Below are 24,154 nucleotides of genomic sequence, written 5' to 3' on the forward strand. Positions count from 1 at the left end.
CCCGAAATACAAAGACCGGTGAGAACCCCACAGAGAACCCTCAAAATACAGAGACTAGTGAGAACCCCACAGAGAACCGCTGAAATACAAAGACCAATGAGAACCCCACAGAGAACCCCTGAAATACAAAGACCAGTGAGAACCCCACAGAGAACCCCTGAAATAGTGAGAACCCCTGAAATACAAAGACCAATGAGAACCCCACAGGGGACCCCTAAATCTCAGGCTCTGTGAAGAACACTACACACCATCCACGGCCACCAGGACAGCAGTGCGGCCTTTCTCCTCGTGTTCCGTCATCAGACGATCCGTGTCACTCTTCAAGGTCCGGAAGTTCCGGTTCATCCATTCCCGGTTCCCAATCAGCACCGAGTACATGGGAGACGCGGAGGAAGCTGTATACAGAGTGTAGATGTTATATACTGACACCAAAGATCACCCAGCATTTCATAACACAGAAATCTAGAATAATAGGACAGGACTTTCTACATCACGGGGGGGGGGTGGTCACTACCACTGGAGGGGGCAAAATCCGGTGCAGCTGTGCATGGGAGCCAATCAGCTTCCAGGTTTCTATGGTCAAAGCTTAATAGACCAAGCTGAAGGTAGAAGCTGATTGGCTGCCATGCAGAGCTGCACTCTCCAGTTTTAGTAAGCGCCCCTCCCCCATTGTGTTCTAGATACCAAAGAAGTCTCTATAGAATCCTTAGATGCAGACTGGGGCTCTATATACAGTATCTGACAAAAGTAAGTACACCCCTCAGTGACATTTGTGTAAATCTTTTCATATATATATATATATATTTTTTTTCTATAACAGTGTAAATTTGCTGTCCCCTCAAAATAACTCAACACACAGCCATTAATGTCTAAACCGCTGGCAACAAAAGTCAGTACACCCCTAAGTGAAAATCTCCAAACTGGGCCCAATTAGCCATTTTCCCTCCCCGGTGTCATGTGACTCGTTAGTGTTACAAGGTCTCAGGTGTGAATGGGGAGCAGGTGTGTTAAATTTGGTATTATCGCTCTCACTCTCTCATACTGGTCACTGGAAGTACAACATGGCACCTCATGGCAAAGAACTCTCCGAGGATCTGAAAAAAAGAATTGTTGCTCTACATAAAGATGGCCTAGGCTATAAGAAGATTGCCAAGACCCTGAAACTGAGCTGCAGCACGGTGGCCAAGACCATACAGCGGTATAACAGGACAGGTTCCACTCAGAACAGGCCTCGCCATGGTCCACCAAAGAAGTTGAGGTCACGTGATCAGCATCATATCCAGAGGTTGTCTTTGGGAAATAGACGTATGAGTGCTGCCAGCATTGCTGCAGAGGTTGTAGGGGTGGGGGGTCAGCCTGTCAGTGCTCAGACCATACGCCGCACACTGCATCAAATTGGTCTGCGTGGCTGTCATCCCAGAAGGAAGCCTCTTCTAAAGATGATGTACAAGAAAGTCCACAGTTTGCTGAAGACAAGCAGACTAAGGACATGGATTACTGGAACCATGTCCTGAGGTCTGATGAGACCAAGATAAACGTATTTGGTTCAGATGGTGACAATCGTGTGTGGGGGCAACCAGGTGAGGAGGACAAAGACAAGTGTGTCTTGTCTACAGTCAAGCATGGTGGTGGGAGTGTCATGGTCTGGGGCTGCATGAGTGCTGCCGGCACTGGGGGGCTACAGATCATTGAGGGAACCATGAATGCCAACATGTACTGTGACATACTGAAGCAGAGCATGATCCCCTCCCTTCAGAGACTGGACCGCAGGGCAGTATTCCAACATGATAACCACCCCAAACACACCTCCAAGACCACCACTGCCTTGCTAAAGAAGCTGAGGGTAAAGGTGATGGACTGGCCAAGCATGTCTCCAGACCTAAACCCTATTGATCATCTGTGGGACATCCTCAATGGAAGGTGGAGGAGCACAAGGTCTCTAACATCCACCAGCTCTGTGATGTCATCATGGAGGAGGGGAAGAGGACTCCGGTGACAACCTGTGAAGCTCTGGTGACCTCCATGCCCAAGAGGGTTAAGGCAGTGCTGGAAAATAATGGTGGCCACACAAAATATTGACACTTTGGGCCCAACTTGGAGATTTTCACTTAGGGGTATACTGACTTTTGTTGCCAGCGGTTTAGACATTAATGGCTGTGTGTTGAGTTATTTTGAGGGGACAGTAAATTTACACTGTTATACAAGCTGTACACTCACTACTTTACATTGTAGACAAGTGTCATTTCTTCAGTGTTGTCACATGAAAAGAGAGAAGAAAAGATTTACACAAATGTGACCGAGGGGTGTACTTACTTTTGTCAGATACTGTACATTATAAATGACCGGTCCTTACATGTAGACTGGGGCTCTATATACAGTATAAATGACCGGTCCTTACATGTAGACTGGGGCTCTATATACAGTATAAATGACCGGTCCTTACATGTAGACTGGGGCTCTATGAAGGGGTAAAGGTCGGAGTCCTCCTGCGATCCATCAATTTGGACCAATAAGGCATTTTTGTTGTTCTTGTTGGTTGGCTGGTTGGTGCTTCTCAGGAGTTGCTCAATATTACTGACTTTGCAGCTAATCCCACATCCCGGCACGGCCTGAAAATCCGAACAGGTACCCAGCATCTCCACATTAAGGACCTGTGTTCACAAACAAGACATGGAAACAGTTCAGTGACACACTACTGAAATATGAGACAGCAAGGAGTTGTCTGGTTTATGCACACGGTGGATGTCAGGGTAGCACCCATTAGAATAATTTCACCTTACTTCCTGTAGTGTCACCAGGAAATAAATTAGGGAGAAATTCCTCCATATGGGGCACTGCTATTGCAGTAGAATAAGGAAGAGGGTACAAGGATTATTTACTGTCTGTGACAAGTTCCCCCATTGACCAATGATGACCAATGGTGAGACCACAACACCAATGATGACTAATGGTGAAACCACAACAACCATGATGGCCAATGGTGGGACCACATAACCAATGTGATACCAAAAGACCAATGATGATCAGTGGTGGGACCACATGACCAATCGTGATACCAAAAGACCAATGATGATCAGTGGTGGGACCACATGACCAATCGTGATACCAAAAGACCAATGATGATCAGTGGTGGGACCACATGACCAATCGTGATACCAAAAGACCAATGGTGGCCATTGGTGAGACCACAAGACCAATGATGGCCAATGGTGGAACCACATAACCAATGTGATACCAAAAGACCAATGGTGATTAGTGGGGGGACCACATGACCAATCGTGATACCAAAAGACCAATGATGGCCAATGGTGGGATCACATAACCAATCATAATACCAAAAGACCAATGGTGACCCTTGGTAAGATCAAAAGACCAATGGTGGGACCACAATACTTAGTGACGGCTGAGCCCAGAGGGTGTACATAAATGGCGGTATGGTTACTATGGTTACCTCCTTACAATACGTGGTGACGGCTGAGCCCAGAGGGTGTACATAAATGGCGGTATGGTTACTATGGTTACCTCCTTACAATACTGGGTGACGGCTGAGCCCAGAGGGTGTACATAAATGGCGGTATGGTTACTATGGTTACCTCCTTACAATACTGGGTGACGGCTGAGCCCAGAGGGTGTACATAAATGGCGGTATGGTTACTATGGTTACCTCCTTACAATACTGGGTGACGGCTGAGCCCAGAGGGTGTACATAAATGGCGGTATGGTTACTATGGTTACCTCCTTACAATACTGGGTGACGGCTGAGCCCAGAGGGTGTACATAAATGGCGGTATGGTTACTATGGTTACCTCCTTACAATACTTTGTGACGGCTGAGCCCAGAGGCTGTACATAAATGGCGGTATGGTTACTATGGTTACCTCCTTACAATACTTGGTGACGGCTGAGCCCAGAGGGTGTACATAAATGGCTGTATGGTTACTATGGTTACCTCCTTACAATACTTGGTGACGGCTGAGCCCAGAGGGTGTACATAAATGGCGGTATGGTTACTATGGTTACCTCCTTACAATACTGGGTGACGGCTGAGCCCAGAGGGTGTACATAAATGGCGGTATGGTTACTATGGTTACCTCCTTACAATACTGGGTGACGGCTGAGCCCAGAGGGTGTACATAAATGGCGGTATGGTTACCATGGTTACCTCCTTACAATACTTGGTGACGGCTGAGCCCAGAGGGTGTACATAAATGGCGGTATGGTTACTATGGTTACCTCCTTACAATACTGGGTGACGGCTGTGCCCAGAGGGTGTACATAAATGGCGGTATGGTTACTATGGTTACCTCCTTACAATACTTGGTGACGGCTGAGCCCAGAGGGTGTACATAAATGGCGGTATGGTTACTATGGTTACCTCCTTACAATACTTGGTGACGGCTGAGCCCAGAGGGTGTACATAAATGGCTGTATGGTTACTATGGTTACCTCCTTACAATACTTGGTGACGGCTGAGCCCAGAGGGTGTACATAAATGGCGGTATGGTTACTATGGTTACCTCCTTACAATACTGGGTGACGGCTGTGCCCAGAGGGTGTACATAAATGGCGGTATGGTTACTATGGTTACCTCCTTACAATACTTGGTGACGGCTGAGCCCAGAGGGTGTACATAAATGGCGGTATGGTTACTATGGTTACCTCCTTACAATACTGGGTGACGGCTGTGCCCAGAGGGTGTACATAAATGGCGGTATGGTTACTATGGTTACCTCCTTACAATACTGGGTGATGGCTGAGCCCAGAGGCTGTACATAAATGGCGGTATGGTTACTATGGTTACCTCCTTACAATACTTGGTGACGGCTGAGCCCAGAGGGTGTACATAAATGGCGGTATGGTTACTATGGTTACCTCCTTACAATACTTGGTGACGGCTGTGCCCAGAGGGTGTACATAAATGGCGGTATGGTTACTATGGTTACCTCCTTACAATACTTGGTGACGGCTGAGCCCAGAGGGTGCTCACTGTTGCTCTCCGCAGTTCCCACAATGGCCAGCAGCTTGTTAGTTGGCATCTTGTTGCTTTCCACCAAAACCTTTAGCTGCATGACGACTGGAGATCCATGAGTGATGGTCCCGGTCTTATCGAACACCACGGTCCTCACCTAAACACACAATGACACCGGCCATTACTTCATACCCAGCAGGACCAAGGAATGTAGGACAGACAACTAGACATGTCCCAGCTCCAGATACTGTGTGCTGCACGAGACTCACCCAAATCCTCCTCCATTCATGTCTCGCCCCTCCCAGACGCTGCCAATCGAAAACAGCAGTGGGCGGGACTGGGTGTGGCCAGGTGCTGACTCATAAGCTATAGGCTTGTGTATCAGCAGGGACAATGCTGATAGCCACACCCCCTGTAGTACAAGCGGGCACCACCCACATGAGAGTGACAACTCTGCTCCGATTCAGGAGCAGTGCAGCATTGTAGTCACCCCGTCACAGGAAGCTGCATTAGGTGGACCTCACTGGCAGGATCTACAGGTATCCATGGGACTTTCCTGTCGGAGGAGGGTTTGCTGAGAGAAAAAAGATGGACTTAGGAGGTCGGAGTTCTGCTTTATTCTAAGGAAGAACAGTTTACATGACAGTTGGAGGAACTTTTTAGTATTAAATGATGAAAGTGAGAGAGGAAGTGACAACATTTACAAGCAATCGGTCAGGAAATCTTCCCATGGAACTCACTTTGTGCGCCATTTCCAGAGGTTCTCCACCTTTAATCAGGATGCCGTTCTGAGCACCCACTCCAGTCCCAACCATGACGGCTGTCGGGGTCGCCAGACCCAGGGAGCAGGGGCACGCAATGCATAATACGGTGATGGCAGCTTGGAAGGCAAAGCGGACAATGACTTCTCCTTGTGAAATGCTTTTGTTATAACCCTGCAGAGGAGAGAGAAGAGGAGTCATTCACTCTACGGACATCATCTGGGGGGCATCACCACCTCCACATGGATGATGGAACCCGTAGAGACAATTGGATGACCCATAAAAGGAGATTTCTGTACTTACAATAACAACCTTTTCCTGGAGATCATAGGGGGACACGGGAATGATGGGTGGAATGATGGAATAGTTGGTGGGATGATGGGTGGAATGATGGATGGAATGGTTGGTGGAATGATGGAATGATTGGTGGAATGATGGATGGAATGGTGGGATGATGGGAGGAAAGAAGGAATGATTGGTGGAATGGTGGGATGATGGGTGGAATGAAGGAATGATTGGTGGAATGATGGATGGAATGGTGGAATGATGGATGGAATGGTGGGATGATGGGTGGAAAGAAGGAATGATTGGTGGAATGATGGATGGAATGGTGGGATGATGGGTGGAATGAAGGAATGATTGGTGGAATGATGGATGGAATGGTGGGATGATGGGTGGAATGAAGGAATGATTGGTGGAATGAAGGATCGATTGGTGGAATGATGGATGGAATGGTGGGATGATGGGTGGAATGATGGAATGATTGGTGGAATGATGGATGGAATGGTGGGATGATGGGTGGAATGAAGGAATGATTGGTGGAATGATGGATGGAATGGTGGGATGATGGGTGGAATGAAGGAATGATGGGTGGAATGAAGGAATGATTGGTGGAATGATGGATGGAATGGTGGGATGATGGGTGGAATGAAGGAATGATGGGTGGAATGAAGGAATGATTGGTGGAATGATGGATGGAATGGTGGGATGATGGGTGGAAAGAAGGAATGATTGGTGGAATGATGGATGGAATGGTGGAATGATGGAACGATTGGTGGAATGAGGGAATGATGGATTATAAGTGGAATGATTGGTGGAATGATAAGTGAAATGTGGAATGATGGGTTATACTGCCACCTACAGGGGGAATAGACACGGCAACAAATAACTTGCGAGCCAGCCCAGTGTAACCCCTCCTACTCCCAGCATGCCCCAGTTTTGTGGAAAAGCAGAACCATAAACACAGAGGAGAGGGATCTGTGTATATATTACAAGAAATGGATTTTATGGTAAAATACAAAAATCCTTCCTTTTTTTTCTTGCCCATTGAAAGACACAGGAATTTAGATAATGCCAAGACATTCAAAAGCGTTCCAACTAAAGAGTGAGCACCACAGCCAAAAACATGAACAGGCCCACAAAAACCAACAGAAATGGGGACTACCTGCAGCTCAAGGAGCACCCGGAGGACCTCACACCCAGAACCGGCATCAGACAAGGCCTGATCATCCACCTGGTAGAACATAGAGAATGGATGAGCAGAGGACCAGGAGGGGGGCTTGTCAGCCTAGGAAGGAGCACCTGGAGGACCTCACACCCGGAGCCAGCATCAGATAAGGCCTGATCATCCACCAGTTAGAAAATGGGTGAACAGAGGACCAGGAGGCGGCCTTATCAGTCTGGGAAAGAGTTGCCTGATTATGGAACACCCAAGAAGCACTCCATGATCCAGCAGAGCGCATTTTAACAGGAAAGGAAGGAACACAATCTTTGAGACCATAGGACTGAATAATAATCTGTCCGAGACACCAAGACATTCAAGAATGAGAAGCAGGTTCCCACTGGGGACCATCAGGGATGGCAAAGAGAAAATTCAGTCTTCCTAATTGTAGCATCTGTGAGGTAGACAAGCAGCACAGACCACATCCACACTATAGAGGGAGACCTCCTTCTGATGGAGCCAAACAGAGACATGGAAGAACAAAGCCCTGGCTGAGGTGACAGGCTGAAGCTACGTTAGGTAGGTAGGAAGGAAGTTTGGGGCCTCAACACCACCTTATCTCTGTGTAAGACCAGTAAGGCTCTTTACAGGGTAAAGTCACCAGCTAGGACATTCGCCTTGCAGAGAAGATGGCAACTAAAAATGCCACTTTATGTGTGAGAGTGGAAAGGAGAATGTCCTTTCAAAAGGTGGTTTTTGGTTGAAGTTTGCTACGGCCTGGAAGTTTTGGCTGCGGTACCTGCAGAGAGTATAGTGCGTCCTGGAGATCTGGATCTCATCTTTTCTACTTCTGTCCTTTCTCTGTAACCTTCTTCTTGTCTCCCCCTTGCCTCCTTCTTTTGGACGACAAAGTAAAATTTCTACCCAATGGTAATTTGTTTTTGTTTCGGCACTTGCTGCAAGTAAGACAGCAGGCGAGAACGTCGAATAAGAGAGATGACCTCTTTAGAGCCTGCTCTTTCCTCTAGTGTTCTAGCAACTGCTAAGATGTAACAGTATTTCCCTCCGAACTGAATGCTTTGTCTTCGCTATATTGGTTACCCCACGAAGGGAATCTGAACCCAAGTGGCTGTCTACTTTTCCCCCTTGTGGGAGCTCGGTTTTGTTAAATGTATAAAAATTTTATAAAAGATTGAAATCTAAAAGGTGGTTTTTGGAGAGCTGATAAACAAATTTAGATCTAGCAAAGTCACGGGGGAGCTACATGGGGGAGCTACATGGGGGCACCCGACACCAAGGCCTTAATCAAAGAATGGAAGGCCCATGGAAAAAGCTTGGAAACCACTGGTCCCTGATGGTGCTAAGAGGAAACCTCTGGTCCAGACCCGACTTCAAGTAGGCCAAGATTCCTCCTATGGAGAGTTGCCCGGGATGAAAACCTCTATCCTCACAGCGAGCAAAGTATGCCTACCATGTGTGATGATATCACCTTGCCCCTGATGGGGTGAAGTATGCCTACCATGTGTGATGATATCACCTGGCCCCTGATGGAGTGAAGTATGCCCACCATGTGTGATTATATCACCTGGCCCCTGATGGGGTGAAGTATGTCCACCACGTGTGATGATATCACCTGGCCCCTGATGGAGTGAAGTATGTCCACCACGTGTGATGATATCACCTGGCCCCTGATGGAGTGAAGTATGCCCACCACGTGTGATGATATCACCTGGCCCCTGATGGAGTGAAGTATGTCCACCACGTGTGATGATATCACCTGGCCCCTGATGGAGTGAAGTATGCCCACCACGTGTGATGATATCACCTGGCCCCTGATGGAGTGAAGTATGTCCACCACGTGTGATGATATCACCTGGCCCCTGATGGAGTGAAGTATGTCCACCATGTGTGATGATATCACCTGGCCCCTGATGGGGTGAAGTATGTCCACCATGTGTGATGATATCACCTGGCCCCTGATGGAGTGAAGTATGTCCACCATGTGTGATGATATCACCTGGCCCCTGATGGAGTGAAGTATGTCCACTATGTGTGATGATATCACCTGGCCCCTGATGGAGTGAAGTATGCCCACCATGTGTGATGATATCACCTGGCCCCTGATGGAGTGAAGTATGCCCACCACGTGTGATGATATCACCTGGCCCCTGATGTAGTGAAGTATGTCCACCATGTGTGATGATATCACCTGGCCCCTGATGGGGTGAAGTATGTCCACTATGTGTGATGATATCACCTGGCCCCTGATGGAGTGAAGTATGTCCACCATGTGTGATGATATCACCTGGCCCCTGATGGAGTGAAGTATGTCCACTATGTGTGATGATATCACCTGGCCCCTGATGGAGTGAAGTATGTCCACTATGTGTGATGATATCACCTGGCCCCTGATGGAGTGAAGTATGTCCACCATGTGTGATGATATCACCTGGCCCCTGATGGAGTGAAGTATGTCCACCATGTGTGATGATATCACCTGGCCCCTGATGGGGTGAAGTATGTCCACTATGTGTGATGATATCACCTGGCCCCTGATGGAGTGAAGTATGCCCACCATGTGTGATGATATCACCTGGCCCCTGATGGGGTGAAGTATGTCCACTATGTGTGATGATATCACCTGGCCCCTGATGGAGTGAAGTATGTCCACTATGTGTGATGATATCACCTGGCCCCTGATGGAGTGAAGTATGTCCACCATGTGTGATGATATCACCTGGCCCCTGATGGGGTGAAGTATGTCCACTATGTGTGATGATATCACCTGGCCCCTGATGGAGTGAAGTATGTCCACCATGTGTGATGATATCACCTGGCCCCTGATGGAGTGAAGTATGCCCACCATGTGTGATGATATCACCTGGCCCTTGATGGAGTGAAGTATGCCCACCATGTGTGATGATATCACCTGGCCCCTGATGGAGTGAAGTATGCCCACCATGTGTGATGATATCACCTGGCCCCTGATGGGGTGAAGTATGTCCACTATGTGTGATGATATCACCTGGCCCCTGATGGAGTGAAGTATGCCCACCATGTGTGATGATATCACCTGGCCCCTGATGGGGTGAAGTATGTCCACTATGTGTGATGATATCACCTGGCCCCTGATGGAGTGAAGTATGCCCACCATGTGTGATGATATCACCTGGCCCCTGATGGAGTGAAGTATGCCCACCATGTGTGATGATATCACCTGGCCCTTGATGGAGTGAAGTATGTCCACTATGTGTGATGATATCACCTGGCCCCTGATGGAGTGAAGTATGCCCACCATGTGTGATGATATCACCTGGCCCCTGATGGAGTGAAGTATGTCCACCATGTGTGATGATATCACCTGGCCCCTGATGGAGTGAAGTATGTCCACCATGTGTGATGATATCACCTGGCCCCTGATGGAGTGAAGTATGTCCACCATGTGTGATGATATCACCTGGCCCCTGATGGAGTGAAGTATGCCCACCATGTGTGATGATATCACCTGGCCCCTGATGGAGTGAAGTATGCCCACCATGTGTGATGATATCACCTGGCCCCTGATGGAGTGAAGTATGCCCACCATGTGTGATGATATCACCTGGCCCCTGATGGAGTGAAGTATGCCCACCATGTGTGATGATATCACCTGGCCCCTGATGGGGTGAAGTATGTCCACCACGTGTGATGATATCACCTGGCCCCTGATGGAGTGAAGTATGTCCACCACGTGTGATGATATCACCTGGCCCCTGATGGAGTGAAGTATGCCCACCATGTGTGATGATATCACCTGGCCCCTGATGGAGTGAAGTATGCCCACCATGTGTGATGATATCACCTGGCCCCTGATGGAGTGAAGTATGCCCACCATGTGTGATGATATCACCTGGCCCCTGATGGGGTGAAGTATGTCCACTATGTGTGATGATATCACCTGGCCCCTGATGGAGTGAAGTATGTCCACTATGTGTGATGATATCACCTGGCCCCTGATGGAGTGAAGTATGTCCACCATGTGTGATGATATCACCTGGCCCCTGATGGAGTGAAGTATGCCCACCATGTGTGATGATATCACCTGGCCCCTGATGGAGTGAAGTATGCCCACCATGTGTGATGATATCACCTGGCCCCTGATGGGGTGAAGTATGTCCACCATGTGTGATGATATCACCTGGCCCCTGATGGGGTGAAGTATGTCCACCACGTGTGATGATATCACCTGGCCCCTGATGGAGTGAAGTATGTCCACTATGTGTGATGATATCACCTGGCCCCTGATGGAGTGAAGTATGTCCACCATGTGTGATGATATCACCTGGCGGGAAGAAGACTCTGATCGAAGAAAAAAAAAAAGGAAGACTTTCCTCAGCCAAGCTATGGTGGTCATACTCCTGGACATAAACTAAAAACCGAGGCATGCTGGGAATGGGAGGGGCTATTCCATGTTGGCCCACAGATTTTTTTGTTGTCATGTCCAATCCTCCTGTTGGCGGCAGCATAACTCACCCATCATTGAACTCCTACAACTTCCTACGACGTCCTGTCATAGACGTCTGGATGGTCACTGAACGATGTCAGAGCAGATCGTCATCTTATGTATATGGCGGCCTCTGTGATATGATTGGGCGGCCTCTGTGATATGATTGGGCGGCCTCTGAGATATGATTGTAAACGGACTTTGGACTTACAGAGGAGTATTTCTTAACAATCTCAAAGTTTTGGTATCCAATAATAATCCAGACCAGCAGAGTGATGACCGACACCAAGACGATGAACGGGACGAAATACCCGCTCAGCTTATCCGCAAACTGCTGGATGGGAGCCTGGAAGACAAAACACGCCGATTATTACCGCCCCCCATATCCAACCTGAAGAATACCGCCCCCCCATCCAACCCGAAGAATACCGCCCCCCCATCCAACCTGAAGAATACCGCCCCCCCATCCAACCTGAAGAATACCGCCCCCCCCATCCAACCTGAAGAATACCGCCCCCCCATCCAACCTGAAGAATACCGCCCCCCACATCCAACCTGAAGAATACCGCCCCCCACATCCAACCTGAAGAATACCGCCCCCCCCCCCCATCCAACCTGAAGAATACCGCCCCCCCCCCCCATCCAACCTGAAGAATACCGCCCCCCCCATCCAACCTGAAGAATACCGCCCCCCACATCCAACCTGAAGAATACCGCCCCCCCATCCAACCTGAAGAATACCGCCCCCCCCATCCAACCTGAAGAATACCGCCCCCCCCATCCAACCCGAAGAATACCGCCCCCCCCCATCCAACCTGAAGAATACCGCCCCCCCCCATTGAACCTGAAGAATACCGCCCCCCCCATCCAACCTGAAGAATACCGCCCCCCACATCCAACCTGAAGAATACCGCCCCCCCCACATCCAACCTGAAGAATACCGCCCCCCCATCCAACCTGAAGAATACCGCCCCCCCATCCAACCTGAAGAATACCGCCCCCCCCCCCCATCCAACCTGAAGAATACCGCCCCCCACATCCAACCTGAAGAATACCGCCCCCCACATCCAACCTGAAAAATACCACCCCCCACATCCAACCCGAAGAATACCACCCCCCCCCATCCAACCCGAAGAATACCACCCCCCACATCCAACCTGAAGAATACCGCCCCCCCATCCAAACTGAAGAATACAGCCCCCCCCATCCAACCTGAAGAATACCGCCCCCCCACATCCAACCTGAAGAATACCGCCCCCCCATCCAAACTGAAGAATACCGCCCCCCCCATCCAACCTGAAGAATACCGCCCCCCCACATCCAACCTGAAGAATACCGCCCCCCCACATCCAACCTGAAGAATACCGCCCCCCCATCCAACCTGAAGAATACCGCCCCCCCACATCCAACCTGAAAAATACCACCCCCCACATCCAACCTGAAGAATACCGCCCCCCACATCCAACCTGAAAAATACCACCCCCCATATCCAACCTGAAGAATACCGCCCCCCACATTCAACCTGAAGAATACCGCCCCCCCACATCCAACCTGAAGAATACCACCCCCCATATCCAACCTGAAGAATACCGCCCCCCACATCCAACCTGAAGAATACCGCCCCCCCCCCATCCAACCTGAAGAATACCGCCCCCCACATCCAACCTGAAGAATACCGCCCCCCACATCCAACCTGAATCCCCACATCCAACCTGAAGAATACCACCCCCCACATCCAACCTGAAGAATACCGCCCCCCACATCTAACCTGAAAAATACCGCCCCCCCATCCAACCTGAAGAATACCGCCCCCCCACATCCAACCTGAAGAATACCGCCCCCCCACATCCAACCTGAAGAATACCGCCCCCCACATCCAACCTGAAGAATACCGCCCCCCACATCCAACCTGAAGAATACCACCCCCCACATCCAACCTGAAGAATACCACCCCCCCCCACATCCAACCTGAAGAATACCACCCCCCCCATCCAACCTGAAGAATACCGCCCCCCACATCCAACCTGAAGAATACCGCCCCCCACATCCAACCTGAAGAATACCACCCCCCACATCCAACCTGAAGAATACCGCCCCCCACATCCAACCTGAAGAATACCGCCCCCCACATCCAACCTGAAGAATACCGCCCCCCCATCCAACCTGAAAAATACCACCCCCCCACATCCAACCTGAAGAATACCACCCCCCACATCCAACCTGAAGAATACCGCCCCCCCCATCCAACCTGAAGAATACCGCCCCCCCATCCAACCTGAAAAATACCACCCCCCCCACATCCAACCTGAAGAATACCGCCCCCCACATCCAACCTGAAGAATACTGCCCCCCACATCCAACCTGAAGAATACCGCCCCCCACATCCAACCTGAAGAATACCGCCCCCCACATCCAACCTGAAGAATTCTACCCCCCACATCCAACCTGAAGAATACCCCCCCCCACATCCAACCCGAAGAATACCGCCCCCCACATTTAACCTGAAGAATACCGCCCCCCCATCCAACCTGAAGAATACCCCCCCACATCCAACCCGAAGAATACCGCCCCCCACATCCAACCTGAAGAATACCGCCCCCCCACATCCAACCTGAAGAATACCGCCCCCCACATCCAACCCGAAGAATACCGCCCCCCACATCCAACCTGAAGAATACCGCCCCCCACATCCAACCTGAAGAATACCGCCCCCCACATCCAACCTGAAGAATGCCGCCCCCCCCATCCAACCTGAAGAATACCGCCCCCCACATCCAACCTGAAGAATACCGCCCCCCCCATCCAACCTGAAGAATACCGCCCCCCACATCCAACCTGAAGAATACCGCCCCCCCCATCCAACCCGAAGAATACCGCCCCCCCACATTTAACCTGAAGAATTCTACCCTGTGGTCACCTTCGATGTCTGCGCCTCTTCCACCAGTTTGACGATCTGGCAGAGGGTGGTGTCTGAGCCGACGTGGGTGGCGGAGATCAGAAGGGAGCCGTTCTGGTTGATGGAGCCGGCGATGACGCTGCTTCCGGGTTTCTTGGTGACGGGCATGGGTTCTCCTGGGGATGAAATCAGAGCACAAACCATTAATACCACTCATCCATTCACCAAGAAGAGTACAGAAGTGTGGATTATCCCTTCAAGTCATCACTATTCCATGACTCCATGCAGGGCGCCCCCTACTGGTATCCTCCACACCAATCTGACCCTCAAATACTCACAAAGCTGCTCGTTCCTCTCCAGGAGGTGCCTCACCCCCAACACCGGGAGACCCCACAGATTTCATTATAGAAGACACATTTATCATGTGAAGGATGTGAGGTACCTGTGATCAGAGATTCATCCACCATAGAATGACCTTCAACCACCCGTCCGTCCACAGGAAACTTCCCCCCGGGGGTCACCTTCACAATGTCTCCCCGCTGGACCAACTCCACATCCACCGCCACCTCACTACAACCGCAGACGTCACACACCGTGCAATATGAAGGGCAAGAAGGAAAACCGGCATAATAATAATCATAATAATAATCATAATAATAATCAATCATAATAAGAATAATAATCATAATAATAATCATAATAATAATCAATCATAATAAGAATAATAATCATAATAATAAATCATAATAATAATCAATCATAATAAGAATAATAATCATAATAATAATCATAATAATAATCATAATAAGAATAATAATAAGAATAATAATCATAATAAGAATAATAATCATAATAATAATCAATCATAATAATAATCATACTGATAATACTGATAATAATAATAATAATAATAATCATAATAGTGATAATAAATAATGATAATTAGTGCCTCTTCATGACCTCACTCCTGTAGTGGGTGGAGTCTGATGGGTCCCCAGTATATCAGGTATAGAGGGGATAATATAGAATGTACCTGAGAACAGAATTGTCGGGCCCTAAGGTGACGATTGTGGCCTCGGTTGCTTGCAGGGAGATCAGACGTGAGAGAGCCGCCGATGTTTTACTCTGAAAATGTGTGACAAGAAATGTCAATAAATAAAAACTTCTTCTATACTGAGAAATGGAGGAAACGCCAACTACCAGTACTATCAATACTATTACACCAGTACTATCACACCAGTACTACCAATACTATCACACCAGTACTATCACACCAGTACTATCAATACTATCACACCAGTACTATCACACCAGTACTATCACACCAGTACTATCAATACTATCACACCAGTACTATCAATACTATCACACCAGTACTACCAATACTATCACACCAGTACTATCACACCAGTACTACCAATACTATCACACCAGTACTATCACACCAGTACTACCAGTACTATCACACCAGACATAGAACTCCGCACTCTGTACACATTGGGGGATGGGTGAACAGCAGATTTTGCTCCTCATTCACAGATGTGGCCGAATCTCTTTTGTTAATTAGAAGAGATCAGTTTCCTGTTCTGCCGAGTCCATGATAGACACAGAGAACAGGAGAGCTGGAGGTGCACGCCCATCCCCTCAAACCCCGCCCCCCGCTGTCTACTAACCAATCACATCCCATAAGCTGGCTCTAAGGTGGTAGGGATCTATAGATCTGATAATTACACACAACTCCCAGCAGCTCCCCCACCATTATAATGGAGTATTCATTCCCCGCACCCACTCCTTCCATACCTTGGCGACATGTTCCAGCCACCGTCCCAGAGCGATGAAGACGAAGAGCATCGGCGGGGTGTCAAAGAAGGTAATGGGGTTCACTTTGGATTTTTCAAACATTGCAACCAGAAGAATGACAAGAGAATAAATGAAGGCGATGGAGGTGGCCAAGACTATCAGGACGTCCATGTTGGCGGTTTTATGCTTCAGAGCCTTGTATGCTTGTATGTAGAAGTACCATCCCCCTAAAAACTACAACACAACACATCTTCACTCAGATATACAGATATATTGTATATATCACATTGTATATATATATACCGATCTATAATAGTCACATTATATATATATATACAGATCTATAATAATCACATTGTATATATATACAGATCTATAATAATCACATTGTATATATATACAGATCTATAATAATCACATTGTATATACAGATCTATAATAATTACATTGTATATATACAGATCTATAATAGTCACATTATATATATATATATACAGATCTATAATAATCACATTGTATATATACAGATCTATAATAATCACATTATATATATATACAGATCTATAATAATCACATTGTATATATACAGATCTATAATAATCACATTATATATATATACAGATCTATAATAATCACATTGTATATACAGATCTATAATAATCACATTGTATATATATATATATACCGATCTATAATAGTCACATTATATATATATATACAGATCTATAATAATCACATTGTATATATAATAGAGATCTATAATAATATAAAACTAGAAAAGGTACAATTTCTGGGGAAATTGTGAAAAGTGTTCTTGCCTCTACAACTGGAGTGGGCGGAGTAACTGGGTGGGGTGGAGTGGCTTGAGTAACTGTGAAAAGTGTTAAAAAGCTTAATATTTTAAAAAAGTATAAATAGTAGTAAAAAAGTTCCATCATTCGCTGAAAGAGCTGAACATTTTTTTCAAAAGTAATTTTTTTTTTCAAAAATGAATTTTTTTTAATCAAAAATGATTTTTTTTTAATCAAAAATGATTTTTTTTTCTTCAAAAATGATTTTTTTTTTCAAAGGTAATTTTTTTTTTCAAAAATGAATTTTTTTATTTCAAAAATAATTTTTTTTTCGAAATTATTATTTTTTTTAAAGTAATTTTTTTTTCAAAAATAATTTTTTTTTTTCAAAAATTTTTTTTTTCAAATATATTTTTTTTTCAAAAATAATTTTTTTTATAAAAGTAATTTTTTTTACAAAAATATTTTTTTTTTTCAAAAATAATTTTTTTTTTTCAAAAATGATTTTTTTACTTTTTTCTAAAATTATTTTTTTACTTTTTTCAAAAATTTTTTTTTTTTTTCAAAAATATTTTTTTTTTTACATGGGGCGGTCATAATGTTTTGGCTGATCATGGGGTTGTCGGCTTTTGTCACTTCCCACTCTAGTTTTGAACATTTCGCCATTCATTCCTATGGGACCAATTTCGCCGCAAAAACGTCATTTCGTGGACCATTTGGCGAAACGTTCCACAAAGTAATAACACACCAATCGGGAACAATCCACTCGTTTCGGTATATTATTTGTCTCTGTAGTGTAAAAACTGTGGGAGGAGTCTACAAGCATTATCAAGTCTAGCAGATGAAGTCACATGCATTTGGGGTGTCTCAGCATCTTGTGTTTACAACCACTGTTTCCTAGCAACGCTCATGCCCTGTTTATGCTTCCCAAATACTACTTCATCAAAACTGCCCCATCATAATTGCCCCATCAAATCTGCCCCATCAGAATTACCCCATCAAAACTGCCCCATCATATTCCTCTATTATAAATCAGTACATGGTGTGTCTGTCCCCTCCCCCAGGCTCTGTAATCAGCTGAGATGCTCCAGCCACCTCCCCCCTGTGTATAACAGAAGCTTTGGTAACCATGGCAACAAAACAAACACTAACAGTACACTCTGATTAATGGCTAAAATTTCCTGAAATGACCTCTAAACAAATGGCCGTATTTTAAAAACTATACATCCTACAGCGAAGATCTTTATATTGTGAGAATCACAAGACCCAGACCTAGATTTTGATGTATAGTATGTCTCTGAAATATTAAAAATGAAGGCACAGTCGCAGTTTAGAAATTGCCCTTCAAATTTGGAGGGGGCTAGAGTGTAGTTTCAATGAATGTCAATGGACGGCGTGAGTTGCAAACAAATGGTCATATTGTGAAAACTATCAGGACTATGGCTTAGCCGTGGACATGTTTAGTGGCAGCAGGGATAGCTGAACGTTTTGATATAAGATTTGTGTAGGTGGGCTTGAAAATGAGGGAGTGGCGGCAGTTTAGAAATCATGTTCTGATTTTCCAGCTTTTGTCATCTCCCACTCTAGTTTCCCCATTCATTCCTATGGGACCAATTTCGCCGCAAAAATGACGATATTTCGTGAACCATTCGGCGAAACGTTCCACAAAGTAATAGCACACCATTCGGGAACAATCCGCACGTTTCGGTATATTACTTGTCTATGTAGTGTAAAAACTGTGGGAGGAGTTAGGGTGGTAAATTTGGCTATAATAATAATAAGAACTAGAAAAGGTACAATTTCTGGGGAAATTGTGAAAAGTGTTCTTGCCTCTACAACTGGAGTGGGCGAAGTAACTGGGTGGGGTGGAGTGGCTTGAGTAACTGTGAAAAGTGTTAAAAAGCTTAATATTTTAAAAAGTATAAATAGTAGTAAAAAAGTTCCATCATTCGCTGAAAGAGCTGAACATTTTTTTCAAAAGTAATTTTTTTTTTCAAAAATGAATTTTTTTTATTTCAAAAATAATTTTTTTTTCGAAATCATTATTTTTTTTAAAGTAATTTTTTTTTTCAAAAATAATTTTTTTTTTTCAAAAATATTTTTTTTTTTTCAAATATATTTTTTTTTCAAAAATAATTTTTTTTTTAAAAGAAATTTTTTTTCAAAAATATTTTTTTTTTTCAAAAATAATTTTTTTTTTTTCAAAAATATTTTTTTTTTTCAAAAATTATTTTTTTACTTTTTTCAAAAATTTTTTTTTTTTTTCAAAAATATTTTTTTTTTTTACATGGGGCGGTCATAATGTTTTGGCTGATCATGGGGTGGTCATAATGTTTTGGCTGATCATGGGGTTGTCAGCTTTTGTCACTTCCCACTCTAGTTTTGAACATTTCGCCATTCATTCCTATGGGACCAATTTCGCCGCAAAAACGTCATTTCGTGGACCATTCGGCAAAACATTCCACAAAGTAATAACACACCAATCGGGAACAATCCGCTCGTTTCGGTATATTATTTGTCTCTGTAGTGTGAAAACTGTGGGAGGAGTCTACAAGCATTATCAAGTCTAGCAGATGAAGTCACATGCATTTGGAGTGTCTCAGCATCTTGTGTTTACAACCACTGTTTCCTAGCAACGCTCATGCCCTGTTTATGCTTCCCAAATACTACTTCATCAAAACTGCCCCATCATAATTGCCCCATCAAAACTGCCCCATCATATTCCTCTATTATAAATCAGTACATGGTGTGTCTGTCCCCTCCCCCGGGCTCTGTAATCAGAGCTGAGATGCTCCAGCCACCTCCCCCTGTGTATAACAGAAGCTTTGGTAACCATGGCAACAAAACAAACACTAACAGTACACTCTGATTAATGGCTAAAATTTCCTGAAATGACCTCTAAACAAATGGCCATATTTTAAAAACTATACATCCTACAGCGAAGATCTTTATATTGTGAGAATCACAAGACCCAGACCTAGATTTTGATGTATAGTATGTCTCTGAAATATTAAAAATGAAGGCACAGTCGCAGTTTAGAAATTGCCCTTCAAATTTGGAGGGGGCTAGAGTGTAGTTTCAATGAATGTCAATGGACGGCGTGAGTTGCAAACAAATGGTCATATTGTGAAAACTATCAGGACTATGGCTTAGCCGTGGACATGTTTAGTGGCAGCAGGGATAGCTGAACGTTTTGATATAAGATTTGTGTAGGTGGCCTTGAAAATGAGGGAGTGGCGGCAGTTTAGAAATCATGTTCTGATTTTCCAGCTTTTGTCATCTCCCACTCTAGTTTCCCCATTCATTCCTATGGGACCAATTTCGCCGCAAAAATGACGATATTTTGTGAACCATTCGGCGAAACGTTCCACAAAGTAATAGCACACCATTCGGGAACAATCCGCACGTTTCGGTATATTACTTGTCTATGTAGTGTAAAAACTGTGGGAGGAGTTAGGGTGGTAAATTTGGCTATAATAATAAGAATAATATATATGTGAGATAACAGTAAGTGGTCTTGCTATGCAAGAACACTTAACTAGAAAAGGTACAATTTCTGGGGAAATTGTGAAAGTGTTCTTGCCTCTACAACTGGAATGGGCGGAGTAACTGGGTGGAGTGGGCGGAGTAACTGTGAAAAGTGTTAAAAAGCTTAATATTTTAAAAAGTATAAATAGTAGTAAAACAGTTGAAGTCCCATCATTAGCTGAAAGAGCTGAACATTTTTTTCAAAAAATATTTTTTTTTTCAAAAATAAATTTTTTTTTTTTCAAAATTTTTTTTTTTTCAAAAATGATTTTATTTTTATTTTTTCAAAAATTATTATTTTTTTTTTTCAAAAATATTTTTTTTTTTTTACATGGGGCAGTCATAATGTTTTGGCTGATCATGGGGTGGTCATAATGTTTTGGCTGATCATGGGGTTGTCAGCTTTTGTCACCTCCCACTCTAGTTTTGAACATTTCGCCATTCATTCCTATGGGACCAATTTCGCCGCAAAAACGTAATTTCGTGGACCATTCGGCGAAACATTCCACAAAGTAATAACACACCAATCGGGAACAATCCGCTCGTTTCGGTATATTATTTGTCTATGTAGTGTAAAAACTGTGGGAGGAGTCTACAAGCATTATCAAGTCTAGCAGATGAAGTCACATGCATTTAGGGTGTCTCAGCATCTTGTGTTTACAACTACTGTTTCCTAGCAACGCTCATGCCCTGTTTATGCTTCCCAAATACTACTTCATCAAAACTGCCCCATCAGAATTACCCCATCAAAACTGCCCCATCATATTCCTCTATTATAAATCAGTACATGGTGTGTCTGTCCCCTCCCCCGGGCTCTGTAATCAGCTGAGATGCTCCAGCCACCTTCCCCCCTGTGTATAACAGAAGCTTTGGTAACCATGGCAACAAAACAAACACAGTACACTCTGATTAATGGCTAAAATTTCCTGAAATGACCTCTAAACAAATGGCCGTATTTTAAAAACTATACATCCTACAGCGAAGATCTTTATATTGTGAGAATCACAAGACCCAGACCTAGATTTTGATGTATAGTATGTCTGTGAAATATTAAAAATGAAGGCACAGTCGCAGTTTAGAAATTGCCCTTCAAATTTGGAGGGGGCTAGAGTGTAGTTTCAATGAATGTCAATGGACGGCGTGAGTTGCAAACAAATGGTCATATTGTGAAAACTATCAGGACTATGGCTTAGCCGTGGACATGTTTAGTGGCAGCAGGGATAGCTGAACGTTTTGATATAAGATTTGTGTAGGTGGGCTTGAAAATGAGGGAGTGGCGGCAGTTTAGAAATCATGTTCTGATTTTTCAGCTTTTGTCATCTCCCACTCTAGTTTCCCCATTCATTCCTATGGGACCAATTTCGCCGCACAAAATGACGATATTTCGTGAACCATTCGGCGAAACGTTCCACAAAGTAATAGCACACCATTCGGGAACAATCCGCACGTTTCGGTATATTACTTGTCTATGTAGTGTAAAAACTGTGGGAGGAGTTAGGGTGGTAAATTTGGCTATAATAATAAGAATAATATATATGTGAGATAACAGTAAGTGGTCTTGCTATGCAAGAACACTTAATAATAACTGTGTGGAGCTGCTGACAGTAAAAATCAAATAAAAATTAAATAAAAAATGTATAATACACGTCAACCAATCACTGTCCTCGGTGTCTTCATATGATTATCATATACATACAAACCAATTCCCATATACAGTGTATACAGTCTGTATATTCCTGGTACCTTCACATTACTATAAAACATCATTCCAGGCGCCTCTATAGATTTCACACAGATATTGATCCCACAGTCCCCCATCCCCCCTTGGTGGAGACTCACCTGTACAGGTATACACAGATATTGATCCCACAGTCCCCCATCCCCCCTCTTAGTGGAGACTCACCTGTACAGGTATACACAGATATTGCTCGGGGAGCACATTGCAGGGGCTTCTATCATTAAGGCTTCTTTCTCTAAGTGATTCTTTCTACAAGTGATCTGCACTTCAATCTCTGCTTCAAGTTCTGCCTCACCTGATCATTCCTTCTCTGTCTCTTACAGGTATGTGTCACCCACATCTTCCACCGTTAACTGAAATTGGGATCTGCCTGCTGTCTGTATGTGTGTGTCTCTGGTATGTGGCCTTCTCTATCTATTGCCCTGTGTGCACAACCATGACATTATTTGTAGCTCTGGACTGTCTTACCCAAGTTTTATGTGTTGATCTTATCTCGGCCTTTTGCTATTCTGACTTTTGAAGCAAAAAGTCCACTTTGATTGTTGGGCATTCTTATAGTCACTCATGATTAATTAATGAACTTCAACCCCACCCTCATAACAGTATAAATTTGAGCATCCTTAAGGGGTCAGCACATTGCTGGGGGAGCACATTGCAGGGGCTTCTATCTCTAAGTGATTCTTTCTACAATATGCACTTCATTCTCTGCACTTCATCGATTGCACGAAGCAAACAAATACAGCAATCTGCACTGGAAAGCACCCAACAGACTGCAGGTGACCCGTCTCTCTAATAAGCTCTCCTTCCGCTCTGTAACATGCACTCTCTACCACTATCTTTGACACTTCTGTCCTCTCTCCTCAAACTCTCTTACCTTCACCCCCCCTCTCCACCCGCCTGCTTATACATATCACCCCCTTCTGTCTTCTCCCTATGACTGCTCCTACCAACTCTCGCTCATTCTACATCCATATACTGATAAAACCTCCAGTACTCTGAGACATGCCCCACATTACCTCCCTCACCCTCCTGCTTCTCCTAATCTCTGGTGACATATCCCCAAACCCTGGGCCACCATCATCTGTCTTTGCCCATCGCTCCCAACCCCCTACACCCTCTGGCAGGAGCCGCAACCCACAGAACTTGGTCTCTATTCCTCTTTCCAAAACCAGCCCCCCCTTTTCCTGTGCCCTGTGGAACGCACGTTCTGTCTGCATCAAACTCACCACCCTTCACGACCTCTTTATCACAAATTCATTTAACCTACTTGCCATTACTGAAACCTGGCTTCATGAATCGGACACTATTTCTCCTGCTTCCCTCTCCCATGGGGGCCTTCTCTGGACTCACTCCCCCAGACCAAGTGGACAGAAGGGAGGTGGAGTGGGAATCCTTCTAGCCCCATGCAGCACCTATCAGGTACTTCACCCACCTCCCTCTCTGACACTCTCCTCTTTTGAGGCACATTACATTCGTCTATTCTCTCCCATTTCTCTAAGAATTGCTGTCATCTCCTGGCCCCCTGGACCAGTATCTGCCTTCCTTGATGACTTCTCTGCCTGGCTACCCTACTTTCTCTCTTCTGAAATCCCCACAATTATTCTCGGTGACTTCAACATCCCTGTCAACACTAACACTATTACTTCTAAACTTCTCAGTCTAACCTCATCGCTTGACCTGAAGCAATGGATACAGGCTCCTACCCACTCCAACGGCAACACCCTTGACCTTGTCTTCTCCTATCTGTG

General features: G+C 45.2%; 1 protein-coding gene across 1 annotated transcript in view; it reads right to left on the minus strand.

Annotated features, from left to right (window-relative positions):
* The window catches only part of ATP7A (ATPase copper transporting alpha), a gene marked incomplete at its 5' end in the record, with an annotated part of 82,754 nt that overhangs the window by 17,663 nt on the left and 40,937 nt on the right, over window positions 1–24,154 (minus strand). Inside the window, 9 exon segments of the mRNA XM_073600828.1 lie at window positions 249–395; window positions 2,444–2,651; window positions 4,943–5,125; window positions 5,709–5,903; window positions 11,865–11,999; window positions 14,571–14,725; window positions 14,992–15,119; window positions 15,583–15,674; window positions 16,350–16,583. Of these exon segments, the coding sequence (XP_073456929.1) occupies window positions 249–395; window positions 2,444–2,651; window positions 4,943–5,125; window positions 5,709–5,903; window positions 11,865–11,999; window positions 14,571–14,725; window positions 14,992–15,119; window positions 15,583–15,674; window positions 16,350–16,583 (1,477 nt within the window).

The sequence above is a fragment of the Aquarana catesbeiana genome, linkage group LG09 (assembly GCF_042186555.1).
Source record: "Aquarana catesbeiana isolate 2022-GZ linkage group LG09, ASM4218655v1, whole genome shotgun sequence".
Taxonomy (NCBI): domain Eukaryota; kingdom Metazoa; phylum Chordata; class Amphibia; order Anura; family Ranidae; genus Aquarana; species Aquarana catesbeiana.